Genomic DNA, 14,628 nt, shown 5'->3' with positions numbered 1-14,628 from the left:
AGAGAGAAGGATATAATTCCTCCACTTGTACTGAGAGCTATCTCCCTACCCCTGTATTCCCTCCACTTGTACTGAGAGCTATCTCCCCTACCCTGTATTCCTCACTTGTACTGAGAGCTATCTCCCTACCCCTGTTTCCCTCACTTGTACTGAGAGCTATCTCCCCTACCCCTGTATTCCTCATTGTACTGAGAGCTATTCCCTACCCCTGTATTCCTCACTTGTACTGAGAGCTATCCCCTACCCCTGTATTCCCTCACTTGTACTGAAGAGCTATCTCCCCTACCCCTGTATTCCCTCACTTGTACTGAGAGCTATCCCCCTACCCCTGTATTCCCTCACTTGTACTGAAGAGCTATCCCCCCCTACCCCTGTATTCCCTCACTTGTACTGAGAGCTATCCCCATACCCCTGTATTCCCTCACTTGTACTGAGAGCTATCCCCCCTACCCCTGTATTCCTCACTTGTACTGAGAGCTATCCCCCTACCCTGTATTCCTCACTTGTACTGAGAGCTATCTCCCCCTACCCCTGTATTCCCTCACTTGTACTGAGAGCTATCTCCCCTACCCCTGTATTCCCTCACTTGTACTGAGAGCTATCTCCATACCCCTGTATTCCCTCACTTGTACTGAGAGCTATCTCCCTACCCCTGTATTCCCTCACTTGTACTGAGAGCTATCTCCTACCCCTGTATTCCCTTCACTTGTACTGAGAGCTATCCCCCCTACCCTGTATTCCTCACTTGTACTGAGAGCTATCCCCCATACCCCTGTATTCCCTCACTTGTACTGAGAGCTATCTTCCCCCTACCTGTATTCCCTCACTTGTACTGAGAGCTATCTCCCCTACCCCTGTTTCCCTCACTTGTACTGAGAGCTATCCTACCCTGTATTCCCTCACTTGTACTGAGAGCTATCTCCCCTACCCCTGTATTCCTCACTTGTACTGAGAGCTATCTCCCTACCCCCTGTATTCCCTCACTTGTACTGAGAGCTATCTCCCCTACCCCTGTATTCCCTCACTTGTACTGAGAGCTATCCCCCTACCCTGTGTTCCTCACTTGTACTGAGAGCTATCTCCCTACCCCTGTATTCCCTCACTTGTACTGAGAGCTATCTCCCCCATACCGCCTGTATTCCTCCTTGTACTGAGAGCTATCTCCCTACCCCTGTATTCCCTCACTTGTACTGAGAGCTATCCCCCTACCCCTGTATTCCCTCACTTGTACTGAGAGCTATCTCCCCTACCCTGTATTCCCTCACTTGTACTGAAGAGCTATCCCCCTACCCTGTATTCCCTCACTTTGTACTGAGAGCTTATCTCCCATACCCTGTATTCCCTCACTTGTACTGAGAGCTATCTCCCTACCCCTGTATTCCCTCACTTGTACTGAGAGCTATCTCCCATACCCTGTATTCCCTCACTTGTACTGAGAGCTATCTCCCCTACCCCTGTATTCCCCTCACTTGTACTGAGAGCTATCTCCCATACCCTGTGTTCCCTCACTTGTACTGAGAGCTATCTCCCCCTACCCCTGTATTCCCTCACTTGTACTGAGAGCTATCCCCCTACCCCTGTATTCCCTCACTTGTACTGAGAGCTATCCCCCCTACCCCTGTATTCCCTCACTTGTATGAGAGCTATCCCCCCACCCCTGTATTCCCTCACTTGTACTGAGAGCTATCCCCCCTACCCTGTATTCCCTCACTTGTACTGAGAGCTATCCCCCTACCCCTGTATTCCCTCACTTGTACTGAGAGCTTATCTCCCATACCCCTGTATTCCCTCACTTGTACTGAGAGCTATCCCCCTACCCCTGTATTCCCTCACTTGTTACTGAGAGCTATCCCCCCCTACCCTGTATTCCCTCACTTGTACTGAGAGCTATCCCCCTACCACCCCTGTATTCCCTCACTTGTACTGAGAGCTATCCCCCTACCCCTGTATTCCCTCACTTGTACTGAGAGCTATCTCCCATACCCCTGTATTCCCTCACTTGTACTGAGAGCTATCCCCTACCCCCTGTATTCCCTCACTTTGTACTGAGAGCTATCCCCCTACCCCTGTATTCCCTCACTTGTACTGAGAGCTATCTCCCCTACCCCTGTATTCCCTCACTTGTACTGAGAGCTATCTCCCTACCGTGTTTCCTCACTTGTACTGAGAGCTATCCCCCCTACCCCTGTATTCCCTCACTTGTACTGAGAGCTACCCTAGCCCTTATTCCTCCTTCTGAGCTACCCCCTACCCTGTATCCCTCACTTTGTACTGAGGAGCTATCCCCCCTACCCCTGTTATTCCCCTCACATTGTAGCTGAGAGCTATCCCCCCTACCCCTCGTTCCCTCACTTGTACTGAGAGCTGTCCCCCCTAGCCCCTGTATTCCCTCACTTGTACTGAGAGCTATCCCCCCCTTATTCCCCCTTGGTACTGGAGTTTCCCCCCTTTCCACTTTAGTGAGAGCTATCGCCCCCTACCCCTGTATTCCCTCACATTGTACTGAGAGCTATCCCCCTACGGGACCCCTGTATTCCCCCTCACTTTGTACTGAGCAGCTATCCCCCCTACCCCTGTATTCCCTCACTGTACTGAGAGCCTCATCCCCCCTACCCTGTATTCCCATCACTTGTACTGAGAGTTATCCCCCCTACCCCGTATTCCCTCACTTGTACTGAGAGTATCCCCCCTACCCTGTATCCCTCACTTGTACTGAGAGCTATCTCCCCTACCCCTGTATTCCTTCACTTGTACTGAGAGCTATCCCCCCTACCCCTGTATTCCCTCACTTGTAACTGAGAGCTATCTCCCCTACCCCCTGTATTCCCTCACTTGTACTGAGAGCTATCCCCCCTACCCCTGTTTCCCTCACTTGTACTGAGAGCTATCTCCCCTACCCCTGTATTCCCTCACTTGTACTGAGAGCTATCCCCCTACCCCTGTATTCCCTCACTTTGTACTGAGAGCTATCTCCCCTACCCCTGTATTCCCTCACTTGTACTGAGAGCTATCTCCCCTACCCCTGTATTCCCTCACTTGTACTGAGAGCTATCTCCCCTACCCTGTATTCCCTCACTTGTACTGAGAGCTATCCTCCCTACCCCTGTATTCCCTCACTTGTACTGAGAGCTATCTCCCCTACCCCTGTATTCCCTCACTTGTACTGAGAGCTATCTCCCTACCCCTGTATTCCTCACTTGTACTAACTATCTCCCTACCCTGTATTCCGCTCACTTGTACTGAGAGCTATCTCCCTAACCCCTGTATTCCCTCACTTGTACTGAGAGCTATCTCCCATACCCCCTGTATTCCCTCACTTGTACTGAAGAGCTATCCCCCTACCCTGTATTCCCTCACTTGTACTGAGAGCTATCCCCCCTACCCCTGTATTCCCTCACTTGTACTGAGAGCCTATCTCCCCTACCCCCTGTATTCGCTCACTTGTACTGAGAGCTATCCCCCCTACCCCTGTATTCCCTCACTTGTACTGAGAGCTATCTCCCCTACCCCTGTATTCCCCTCACTTGTAGCTGAGAGCTTATCTCCCCTACCCCTGTATTCCCTCACTTGTACTGAGAGCTATCTCCCCTACCCCTGTATTCCCTCACTTGTACTGAGAGCTATCCCCCTACCCCTGTATTCCCTCACTTGTACTGAGAGCTATCCCCCATACCCCTGTATTCCCTCACTTGTACTGAGAGCTATCCCCCTACCCCTGTATTCCCTCACTTGTACTGAGAGCTATCTCCCCTACCCTGTATTCCCTCACTTGTACTGAGAGCATCTCCCTACCCCTGTATTCCCTCACTTGTACTGAGAGCTATCTCCCCTACCCCTGTATTCCTCACTTGTACTGAGAGCTATCTCCCCTACCCCTGTTATTCCTCACTTGTACTGAGAGCTATCTCCCCTACCCCTGTATTCCCTCACTTGTACTGAGAGCTATCTCCCCTACCCCTGTATTCCCTCACTTGTACTGAGAGCTATCTCCCCTACCCCTGTATTTCCCTCACTTGTACTGAGAGCTATCTCCCCTACCCCTGTATTCCCTCACTTGTACGTGAGAGCTATCTCCCCTACCCCTGTATTCCCTCACTTGTACTGAGAGCTATCTCCCTACCCCTGTATTCCCTCACTTGTACTGAGAGCTATCTCCCCTACCCTGTATTCCCTCACTTGTACTGAGTATCTCCCTACCCCTGTATTCCTCACTTGTACTGAGAGCTATCTCCCGTACCCTGTAATTCCCTCACTTGTACTGAGAGCTATCTCCCTACCCTGTATTCCTCACTTGTACTGAGAGCTATCTCCCCTAACCCCTGTATTCCCTCACTTGTACTGAGAAGCTATCTCCCCCTACCCCTGTATTCCCTCACTTGTACTGAGAGCTATCTCCCCTACCCCTGTATTCCCTCACTTGTACTGAGAGCTATCTCCCTACCCCTGTATTCCCTCACTTTGTACTGAGAGCTATCTCCCCTACCCCTGTATTCCCTCACTTGTACTGAGGAGCTATCTCCCCTAACCCCTGTATTCCCTCACTTGTACTGAGAGCATCTCCCTACCCTGTATTCCCTCACTTGTCTGAAGCTATCTCCCTACCCTGTTTCCCTCACTTGTACTGAGAGCTATCTCCCCTACCCCTGTATTCCCTCACTTGTACTGAGAGCTATCTCCCCTACCCCTGTATTCCCTCACTTGTAGCTGAGAGCTATCTCCCTACCCCTGTATTCCCTCACTTGTACTGAGAGCTATCTCCCCTACCCCTGTATTCCTCACTTGTACTGAGAGCTATCTCCCCTACCCCTGTATTCCCTCACTTGTACTGAGAGCTATCTTCCCCTACCCCTGTATTCCCATCACTTGTACTGAGAGCTATCTCCCCTACCCCTGTATTCCCTCACTTGTACTGAGAGCTATCTCCCTACGCCCTGTATTCCCTCACTTGTACTGAGAGCTATCTCCCCTACCCTGTATTCCCTCACTTGTACTGAGAGCTATCTCCCCTACCCCTGTATTCCCTCACTTGTACTGAGAGCTATCTCCCCTACCCCTGTATTCCCTCACTTGTACTGAGAGCTATCCCCCCTACCCCTGTATTCCCTCACTTGTACTGAGAGCTATCTCCCCTACCCCTGTATTCCCTCACTTGTACTGAGAGCTATCTCCCCTACCCCTGTATTCCCTCACTTGTACTGAGAGCTATCTCCCCTACCCCTGTATTCCCTCACTTGTACTGAGAGCTATCTCCCCTACCCCTGTATTCCCTCACTTGTACTGAGAGCTATCCCCCCTACCCCTGTATTCCCTCACTTGTACTGAGAGCTATCTCCCATAACCCCTGTATTCCCTCACTTGTACTGAGAGCTATCCCCTACCCTGTATTCCTCACTTGTACTGAGAGCTATCTCCCCTACCCCTGTATTCCCTCACTTGTACTGAGAGCTATCCCCCTACCCCCTGTATTCCCTCACTTGTACTGAGAGCTATCCCCCTACCCCTGTATTCCTCACTTGTACTGAGAGCTATCTCCCCTACCCCTGTATTCCCTCACTTGTACTGAGAGCTATCCCCCTACCCCTGTATTCCCTCACTTGTACTGAGAGCTATCTCCCTACCCCTGTATTCCCTCACTTGTACTGAGAGCTATCTCCCCTACCCCTGTATTCCCTCACTTGTACTGAGAGCTATCTCCCCTACCCCTGTATTCCCTCACTTGTACTGAGAGCTCATCTCCCCTACCCCTGTATTCCCTCACTTGTACTGAGAGCTATCTCCCCTACCCTGTATTCCCTCACTTGTACTGAGAGCTATCTCCCCTACCCCTGTATTCCCTCACTTGTACTGAGAGCTATCTCCCCTACCCCTGTATTCCCTCACTTGTACTGAGAGCTATCTCCCCTACCCCTGTATTCCTCACTTGTACTGAGAGCTATCTCCCCTACCCTGTATTCCCTCACTTGTACTGAGAGCTATCCCCATACCCCTGTATTCCCTCACTTGTACTGAGAGCTATCCCCCTACCCCTGTATTCCCTCACTTGTACTGAGAGCTATCTCCCCTACCCCTGTATTCCCTCACTTGCTACTGAGAGCTATCTCCCCTACCCCTGTATTCCCTCACTTGTACTGAGAGCTATCTCCCCTACCCCTGTATTCCCTCACTTGTACTGAGAGCTATCCCCCCTACCCCTGTATTCCCTCACTTGTACTGAGAGCTATCTCCCCTACCCCTGTATTCCCTCACTTGTACTGAGAGCTATCTCCCCTACCCCTGTATTCCCTCACTGTACTGGAGCTATCCCCCTACCCCTGTATTCCCTCACTTGTACTGAGAGCTATCCTCCCATACCCCTGTATTCCCTCACTTGTACTGAGAGCTATCTCCCTACCCCTGTGTTCCCTCACTATGTACTGAGAGCTATCTCCCCTACCCCTGTATTCCCTCACTTGTACTGAGAGCTATCTCCCTACCCCTGTGTTCCCTCACTTGTACTGAGAGCTATCTCCCATACCCCTGTATTCCCTCACTTGTACTGAGAGCTATCTCCTCTACCGCCTGTATTCCCTCACTTGTACTGAGAGCTATCCCCCTACCCTTGTATTCCCTCACTTGTACTGAGAGCTATCCCCCCTACCCCTGTATTCCCTCACTTGTACTGAGAGCTATCTCCCCTACCCCTGTATTCCCTCACTTGTACTGAGAGCTTATCCCCCCTACCCCTGTATTCCTCACTTGTACTGAGAGCTATCTCCCCTACCCCTGTATTCCCTCACTTGTACTGAGAGCTATCCCCCCTACCCTGTATTTCCCACTTGTACTGAGAGCTATCCCCCCACCCCTGTATTCCCCACTGTACTGAGAGCTATCTCCCCTACCCCTGTATTCCCTCACTTGTACTGAGAGCTATCTCCCCTACCCCTGTATTCCCTCACTTGTACTGAGAGCTATCTCCCCTACCCCTGTATTCCCTCACTTGTACTGAGAGCTATCTCCCCTACCCCTGTATTCCCTCACTTGTACTGAGAGCTATCCCCCCTACCCCTGTATTCCCTCACTTGTACTGAGAGCTATCCCCCATACCCCTGTATTCCCTCACTTGTACTGAGAGCTATCCCCCCTACCCCTGTATTCCCTCACTTGTACTGAGAGCTATCCCCCTACCCTGTATTCCCTCACTTGTACTGAGAGCTATCCCCCCTACCCCTGTATTCCCTCACTTGTACTGAGAGCTATCTCCCCTACCCCTGTATTCCCTCACTTGTACTGAGAGCTATCTCCCCTACCCCTGTATTCCCTCACTTGTACTGAGAGCTATCTCCCCTACCCCTGTATTCCCTCCCTTGTACTGAGAGCTATCCCCCATACCCCTGTATTCCCTCACTTGTACTGAGACTATCCCCCTACCCCTGTATTCCCTCATTGTACTAAGAGCTATCTCCCCTACCCCTGTATTCCCTCACTTGTACTGAGAGCTATCTCCCCTACCCCTGTATTCCCTCACTTGTACTGAGAGCTATCCCCCCTACCCCTGTATTCCCTCACTTGTACTGAGAGCTATCCCCCCTACCCCTGTATTCCCTCACTTGTACTGAGAGCTATCTCCCCTACCCCTGTATTCCCTCACTTGTACTGAGAGCTATCTCCCCTACCCCTGTATTCCCTCACTTGTACTGAGAGCTATCTCCCCTACCCCTGTATTCCCTCACTTGTACTGAGAGCTATCTCCCCTACCCCTGTATTCCCTCACTTGTACTGAGAGCTATCTCCCCTACCCCTGTATTCCCTCACTTGTACTGAGAGCTATCTCCCCTACCCCTGTATTCCCTCACTTGTACTGAGAGCTATCTCCCCTACCCCTGTATTCCCTCACTTGTACTGAGAGCTATCTCCCATACCCCTGTATTCCCTCACTTGTACTGAGAGCTATCTCCCCTACCCCTGTATTCCCTCACTTGTACTGAGAGCTATCTCCCCTACCCCTGTATTCCCTCACTTGTACTGAGAGCTATCCCCCCTACCCCTGTATTCCCTCACTTGTACTGGAGAGCTATCTCCCATTACCCCTGTATTCCCTCACTTGACTGAGAGCTATCTCCCCTACCCCTGTATTCCCTCACTTGTACTGAGAGCTATCCCCCCTACCCCTGTATTCCCTCACTTGGTACTGAGAGCTATCCCCCTACCCCGTATTCCTCACTGTACTGAGGCTATCTCCCCCATACCCTTTCCTCACTTGTACTGAGAGCTATCTCCCCCATACCCCTGTATTCCCTCACTTGTACTGAGAGGCTATCCCCCCTACCCCTGTATTCCCCTCACTTTACTGAGAGCTATCTCCCTACCCCTGTGTTCCCTCACTTGTACTTGAGAGCTATCCCCCCTACCCTGTGTTCCCTCACTTGTACTGAGAGCTATCCCCCCTACCCCTGTATTCCCTCACTTGTACTGAGAGGCTATCCCCCCTACCCCTGTATTCCCTCACTTGTACTGAGAGCTATCCCCCCTACCCCTGTATTCCCTCACTTGTACTGAGAGCTATCCCCCCTACCCCTGTATTCCCTCACTTGTACTGAGAGCTATCCCCCCTACCCCTGTATTCACTCACTTGTACTGAGAGCTATCTCCCCTACCCCTGTATTCCTCACTTGTACTGAGAGCTATCCCCCCTACCCCTGTATTCCCTCACTTGTACTGAGAGCTATCTCCCCCTACCCCTGTATTCCTCACTTCTGGGATCCCCTTCACTTGTACTGAGAGCTATCCCCCTACCCCTGTATTCCCTCACTTGTACTGAGAGCTATCCCCCTACCCCTGTATTCCTCACTTGTACTGAGAGCTATCTCCCCCTACCCCTGTATTCCCTCACTTGTACTGAGAGCTATCTCCCCTACCCCTGTATTCCCTCACTTGTACTGAGAGCTATCCCCCTACCCCTGTATTCCCTCACTTGTACTGAGAGCTATTCCCCTACCCCTGTATTCCCTCACTTGTACTGAGAGCTATCCCCCCTACCCCTGTATTCCCTCACTTGTACTGAGAGCTATCTCCCCTACCCCTGTATTCCCTCACTTGTACTGAGAGCTATCTCCCCTACCCTGTATTCCCTCACTTGTACTGAGAGCTATCCCCCCTACCCCTGTATTCCCTCACTTGTACTGAGAGCTATCCCCCTACCCCTGTATTCCCTCACTTGGTACTGAGAGCTATCTCCCCTACCCCTGTATTCCCTCACTTGTACTGAGAGCTATCTCCCCCTACCCCTGGTATTCCCTCACCTTGTATGAAGAGCTATCCCCCTAACCCCTGTATTTCCCTCACTTTGTAACTGAGAGCTATCTCCCCTACCCCTGTATTCCCTCAGCTTGTACTGAGAGCTCATCCCCCCTACCCCTGTAAATTCCCTCAACTTTTGTACTGAAGAAGCTATCTCCCGCCTACCCCTGTGAATTCCCTCACTTGGTACTGAGAGCTATCTCCCATACCCCGTATTCCCTCACTTGTACTGAGAGCTATCTCCCCTACCCCTGTATTCCCTCACTTGTACTGAGAGCTATCCCCCCTACCCCTGTATTCCCTCACTTTGTACTGAGAGCTATCTCCCCTACCCCTGTATTCCCTCACTTGTACTGAGAGCTATCCCCCCTACCCCTGTATTCCCTCACTTGTACTGAGAGCTATCCCCCCTACCCTGTATTCCCCTCACTTGTACTGAGAGCTATCCCCCCTACCCCTGTATTCCCTCACTTGTACTGAGAGCTATCTCCCTACCCCTGTATTCCCTCACTTGTACTGAGAGCTATCCCCCTACCCCTGTATTCCCTCACTTGTACTGAGAGCTATCCCCCCCTACCCCTGTATTCCCTCACTTGTACTGAGAGCTATCTCCCCTACCCCTGTATTCCCTCACTTGTACTGAGAGCTTATCCCCCCTACCCCTGTATTCCCTCACTTGTACTGAGAGCTATCCCCCCTACCCCTGTATTCCCTCACTTGTACTGAGAGCTATCCCCCCTACCCCTGTATTTCCCTCACTTGTACTGAGAGCTATCTCCCCCTACCCCTGTATTCCCTCACTTGTACTGAGAGCTATCCCCCCTACCCCTGTATTCCCTCACTTGTACTGAGAGCTATCTCCCCTACCCCTGTATTCCCTCACTTGTACTGAGAGCTATCTCCCCTACCCCTGTATTCCCTCACTTGTACTGAGAGCTATCTCCCCTACCCCTGTATTCCCTCACTTGTACTGAGAGCTATTCCCCTACCCCTGTATTCCCTCACTTGTACTGAGAGCTATCCCCCCTACCCCTGTATTCCCTCACTTGTACTGAGAGCTATCCCCCCTACCCCTGTATTCCCTCACTTGTACTGAGAGCTATCCCCCCTACCCCTGTATTCCCTCACTTGTACTGAGAGCTATCTCCCCTACCCCTGTATTCCCTCACTTGTACTGAGAGCTATCCCCCCCTACCCCTGTATTCCCTCACTTGTACTGAGAGCTATCCCCCCTACCCCTGTATTCCCTCACTTGTACTGAGAGCTATCCCCCCTACCCCTGTATTCCCTCACTTGTACTGAGAGCTATCCCCCCTACCCCTGTATTCCCTCACTTGTACTGAGAGCTATCTCCCCTACCCCTGTATTCCCTCACTTGTACTGAGAGCTATCCCCCCTACCCCTGTATTCCCTCACTTGTACTGAGAGCTATCCCCCCTACCCCTGTATTCCCTCACTTGTACTGAGAGCTATCCCCCCTACCCCTGTATTCCCTCACTTGTACTGAGAGCTATCTCCCCTACCCCTGTATTCCCTCACTTGTACTGAGAGCTATCCCCCCTACCCCTGTATTCCCTCACTTGTACTGAGAGCTATCCCCCCTACCCCTGTATTCCCTCACTTGTACTGAGAGCTATCCCCCCTACCCCTGTATTCCCTCACTTGTACTGAGAGCTATCCCCCCTACCCCTGTATTCCCTCACTTGTACTGAGAGCTATCCCCCCTACCCCTGTATTCCCTCACTTGTACTGAGAGCTATCCCCCCTACCCCTGTATTCCCTCACTTGTACTGAGAGCTATCCCCCCTACCCCTGTATTCCCTCACTTGCTAAATACCCACCCAGCCCCTTCTTAAAGCTAAAGTAGGCAATAACATTGAGACGTATTACCGTAGAAGAGATGTGTTTCTTGTTTCTGATAATTAAAAACACAACTGGGGGCAGGTATCATTCTGAATCAGTTACACGTTTATATTTTTTGGCAGCCAACTAGGAAACAGATATTGAAATGCGAATTGAAACGAGCTGAGCAACTTAGAAAATGCCATTATTAGGGATTCAGCCTATCAGCTATCTAAGGATCCGGCCAAACCCTGAATCCTTTGTGGAAGATTTGTCCGAATACTGAACTAAAGCTGCAGGCTGAGTTATACAGGGAACTCTCAGTATCACTCATGTATTATAAGGGATAATGTACCCCCTACTGTAAATGATAAGGATATTAGCAGTCACTGAGGGGTTCTGTGCCCCCCATATAAAGGCACAAGGCTGCAGGCTGAGTTATACAGGGAACTCTGAGTATCACTCATGTATTATAAGGGATAATGTACCCCCTACTGTAAATGATAAGGATATTAGCAGTCACTGAGGGGTTCTGTGCCCCCCATATAAAGGCACAAGGCTGCAGGCTGAGTTATACAGGGAACTCTGAGTATCACTCATGTATTATAAGGGATAATGTACCCCCTACTGTAAATGATAAGGATATTAGCAGTCACTGAGGGGTTCTGTGCCCCCCATATAAAGGCACATGGCTGCAGGCTGAGTTATACAGGGAACTCTGAGTATCACTCATGTATTATAAGGGATAATGTACCCCCTACTGTAAATGATAAGGATATTAGCAGTCACTGAGGGGTTCTGTGCCCCCCATATAAAGGCACAAGGCTGCAGGCTGAGTTATACAGGGAACTCTGAGTATCACTCATGTATTATAAGGGATAATGTACCCCCTACTGTAAATGATAAGGATATTAGCAGTCACTGAGGGGTTCTGTGCCCCCCATATAAAGGCACAAGGCTGCAGGCTGAGTTATACAGGGAACTCTGAGTATCACTCATGTATTATAAGGGATAATGTACCCCCTACTGTAAATGATAAGGATATTAGCAGTCACTGAGGGGTTCTGTGCCCCCCATATAAAGGCACAAGGCTGCAGGCTGAGTTATACAGGGAACTCTGAGTATCACTCATGTATTATAAGGGATAATGTACCCCCTACTGTAAATGATAAGGATATTAGCAGTCACTGAGGGGTTCTGTGCCCCCCATATAAAGGCACAAGGCTGCAGGCTGAGTTATACAGGGAACTCTGAGTATCACTCATGTATTATAAGGGATAATGTACCCCCTACTGTAAATGATAAGGATATTAGCAGTCACTGAGGGGTTCTGTGCCCCCCATATAAAGGCACAAGGCTGCAGGCTGAGTTATACAGGGAACTCTGAGTATCACTCATGTATTATAAGGGATAATGTACCCCCTACTGTAAATGATAAGGATATTAGCAGTCACTGAGGGGTTCTGTGCCCCCCATATAAAGGCACAAGGCTGCAGGCTGAGTTATACAGGGAACTCTGAGTATCACTCATGTATTATAAGGGATAATGTACCCCCTACTGTAAATGATAAGGATATTAGCAGTCACTGAGGGGTTCTGTGCCCATATAAAAGCACTAGTCACTGAACTCTTCTTAACAATGGCTTTAATAAATGACATGGAAATCTTATTTCTTCCGATACTCGACCTTTTATAAATCAATAAATATAAATTGATAACCGTCCTAACGTCCCGTTTTTACGGTTATATTTCGTTTAGCACAGAATAGTAATGTATCACGTGTTGCCTTTTTTCAGGTTCCCCCGGCACGAGATAAAAAGGTCAAAAAAATAAATTCCAAAGCGGAAGAAATGAGAAAAATATGCTTCACCGGATGTCTGTTAGTGATGATCACCCTTACCTCGGTATATTATCACCGAATGGTGGCGTCCAAATGGAATATAGAATACAAGGAAATAAAGAGAGCAGAAAAGAATATTACCCCGCTGGGTGACAATAAGACCTTTATTATACACGCGTATTACGACGACAGGGTTGGGAAGAATATCCGCACCATTGCCATCGTGCACCATAGTAATACAGCGGGGTTCTACTGTTTGTTCTACTGCAATACGTCCCTGGATGGAAACGCCGTCCCGGCCTACGTCAACCTTCACTCCGACAGGTTTGGCTTCCCCTACGTCACCGCCGATATCGTCTGCGCGGAACCAAACGCCTGCGCCTCGTCCCACGTCTCTTTTTTCAAGAACGACTATCCGAAGGACGATAACCTCCCGGCGTTCCAGATCAAAAACCGCGACAGCCAGCCGATAACGTCTGATTTCACCGTCTGCATGTCCACCATGTTCGGGAATTACAGCAACGCGCTGCAGTTCATCCAGTCCATTGAGATGTACAAGATTATGGGGGTTCAGAGGGTGACCATCTACAAAAACAGCGCCAGCGCTCTGATGGAGAAGGCGCTGCAGTATTACGCCGCCGAGGGGATCGTCGATATCGTGGAGTGGCCGATTGACGCCTACTTAAGCGTATCCACAAAGTGGCACTATACCATGGAGCCTAAAGATATTGGTTATTACGGACAAATAGCGGCGCTCAACGACTGCGTTTACCGCAATATGTACCGCAGCAAGTTTGTGGCGCTGATAGACACGGATGAGGTTATCCTGCCAGTTAAATACAAAGACTGGACGGCAATGATGGCGGCTCTGGAAGCAGATAATCCCAACGCCGGGGTGTTCCTCTTCGAAAACCATATCTTTCCAAAGACGGTGCTCGATTCCGACTTTGAGGCAAAGGATTGGGAGTCGGTACCGGGCATTAACATACTGCAGCACCTTTACTGGGAGCCGTCGAGGAGATTTATCTTTAACAACCGCAAAATGATCGTCAAACCGAGGACGGTCATTCAGACTTCGGTCCATTCGGTACTCATGGCCAACGCTCGGAGTGTGCATGTTAGTCCAGACAAAGCGTTCCTATATCACTGTAGAGAACCCGAGCAGCCCTGGCTAAAGAAGAGTCAGCTTATACGCGACACAACGCTGCTGAACTACTGTACGGACTTGGTTGAGAACGTTGACCAAGTCATTCAAATGGTAACTTCACGTAAGAAAAAGTCAAGTGGCTTTTCCGCAAGACCTGGCATTGGGACAGCAGGGAAGTATGTCCGGAAAGCAAGGCAATTGGGAAAATGCACTCTTTAGGGCAGTGATCCCCAACCAGAGGCTCGGGGGGGGGGGGGGCAATGTGTTGCTCATCAACCCCTTGGTTGCTCCCAGGGGCTTATTTTTCAATTCCTGGTTTGGAGGCAAGTTTTGGTTGCATAAAAACCAGGTGTACTGCCAAACAGAGGCTTATGTAGGCTGCCAGTCCATATAGGGGCTACCAAATAGCCAATGATAGCCTTTACTTGCCATCCCCTAGGGCAGTGATGTCCAGCTTCTGTGGTACAGAGGGCCGAAATTTTTCCGGCCTACATGGTGGAGGGCCGATAATGGAAGTTTGACC

The 14,628-nt window shown here is 50.2% G+C and overlaps 1 protein-coding gene across 1 annotated transcript; it reads left to right on the top strand.

The window, feature by feature from the left end:
• The first annotated feature begins 12,917 nt into the window (after nt 1-12,917).
• LOC101733647 (beta-1,4-galactosyltransferase galt-1-like) lies at nt 12,918-14,364 on the top strand. Its single transcript, XM_031891536.1, has one exon. It carries the CDS (start codon nt 12,969-12,971, stop codon nt 14,322-14,324), a length of 1,356 nt encoding a protein of 451 aa, XP_031747396.1. The 5' UTR covers nt 12,918-12,968; the 3' UTR covers nt 14,325-14,364.
• The last annotated feature ends 264 nt before the right edge of the window (nt 14,365-14,628 follow it).

The sequence above is a fragment of the Xenopus tropicalis genome, chromosome 8 (assembly GCF_000004195.4).
Source record: "Xenopus tropicalis strain Nigerian chromosome 8, UCB_Xtro_10.0, whole genome shotgun sequence".
Lineage (NCBI taxonomy): Eukaryota > Metazoa > Chordata > Amphibia > Anura > Pipidae > Xenopus > Xenopus tropicalis.
Note: the sequence above shows the minus strand (reverse complement) of the source record. Positions and strands in the feature narration are given on the sequence as shown.

Excerpts from the sequence above, each read along its gene's own strand:
- LOC101733647 (XM_031891536.1), top strand. The coding sequence starts at position 12,969 with ATGAGAAAAATATGCTTCACCGGATGTCTGTTAGTGATGATCACCCTT.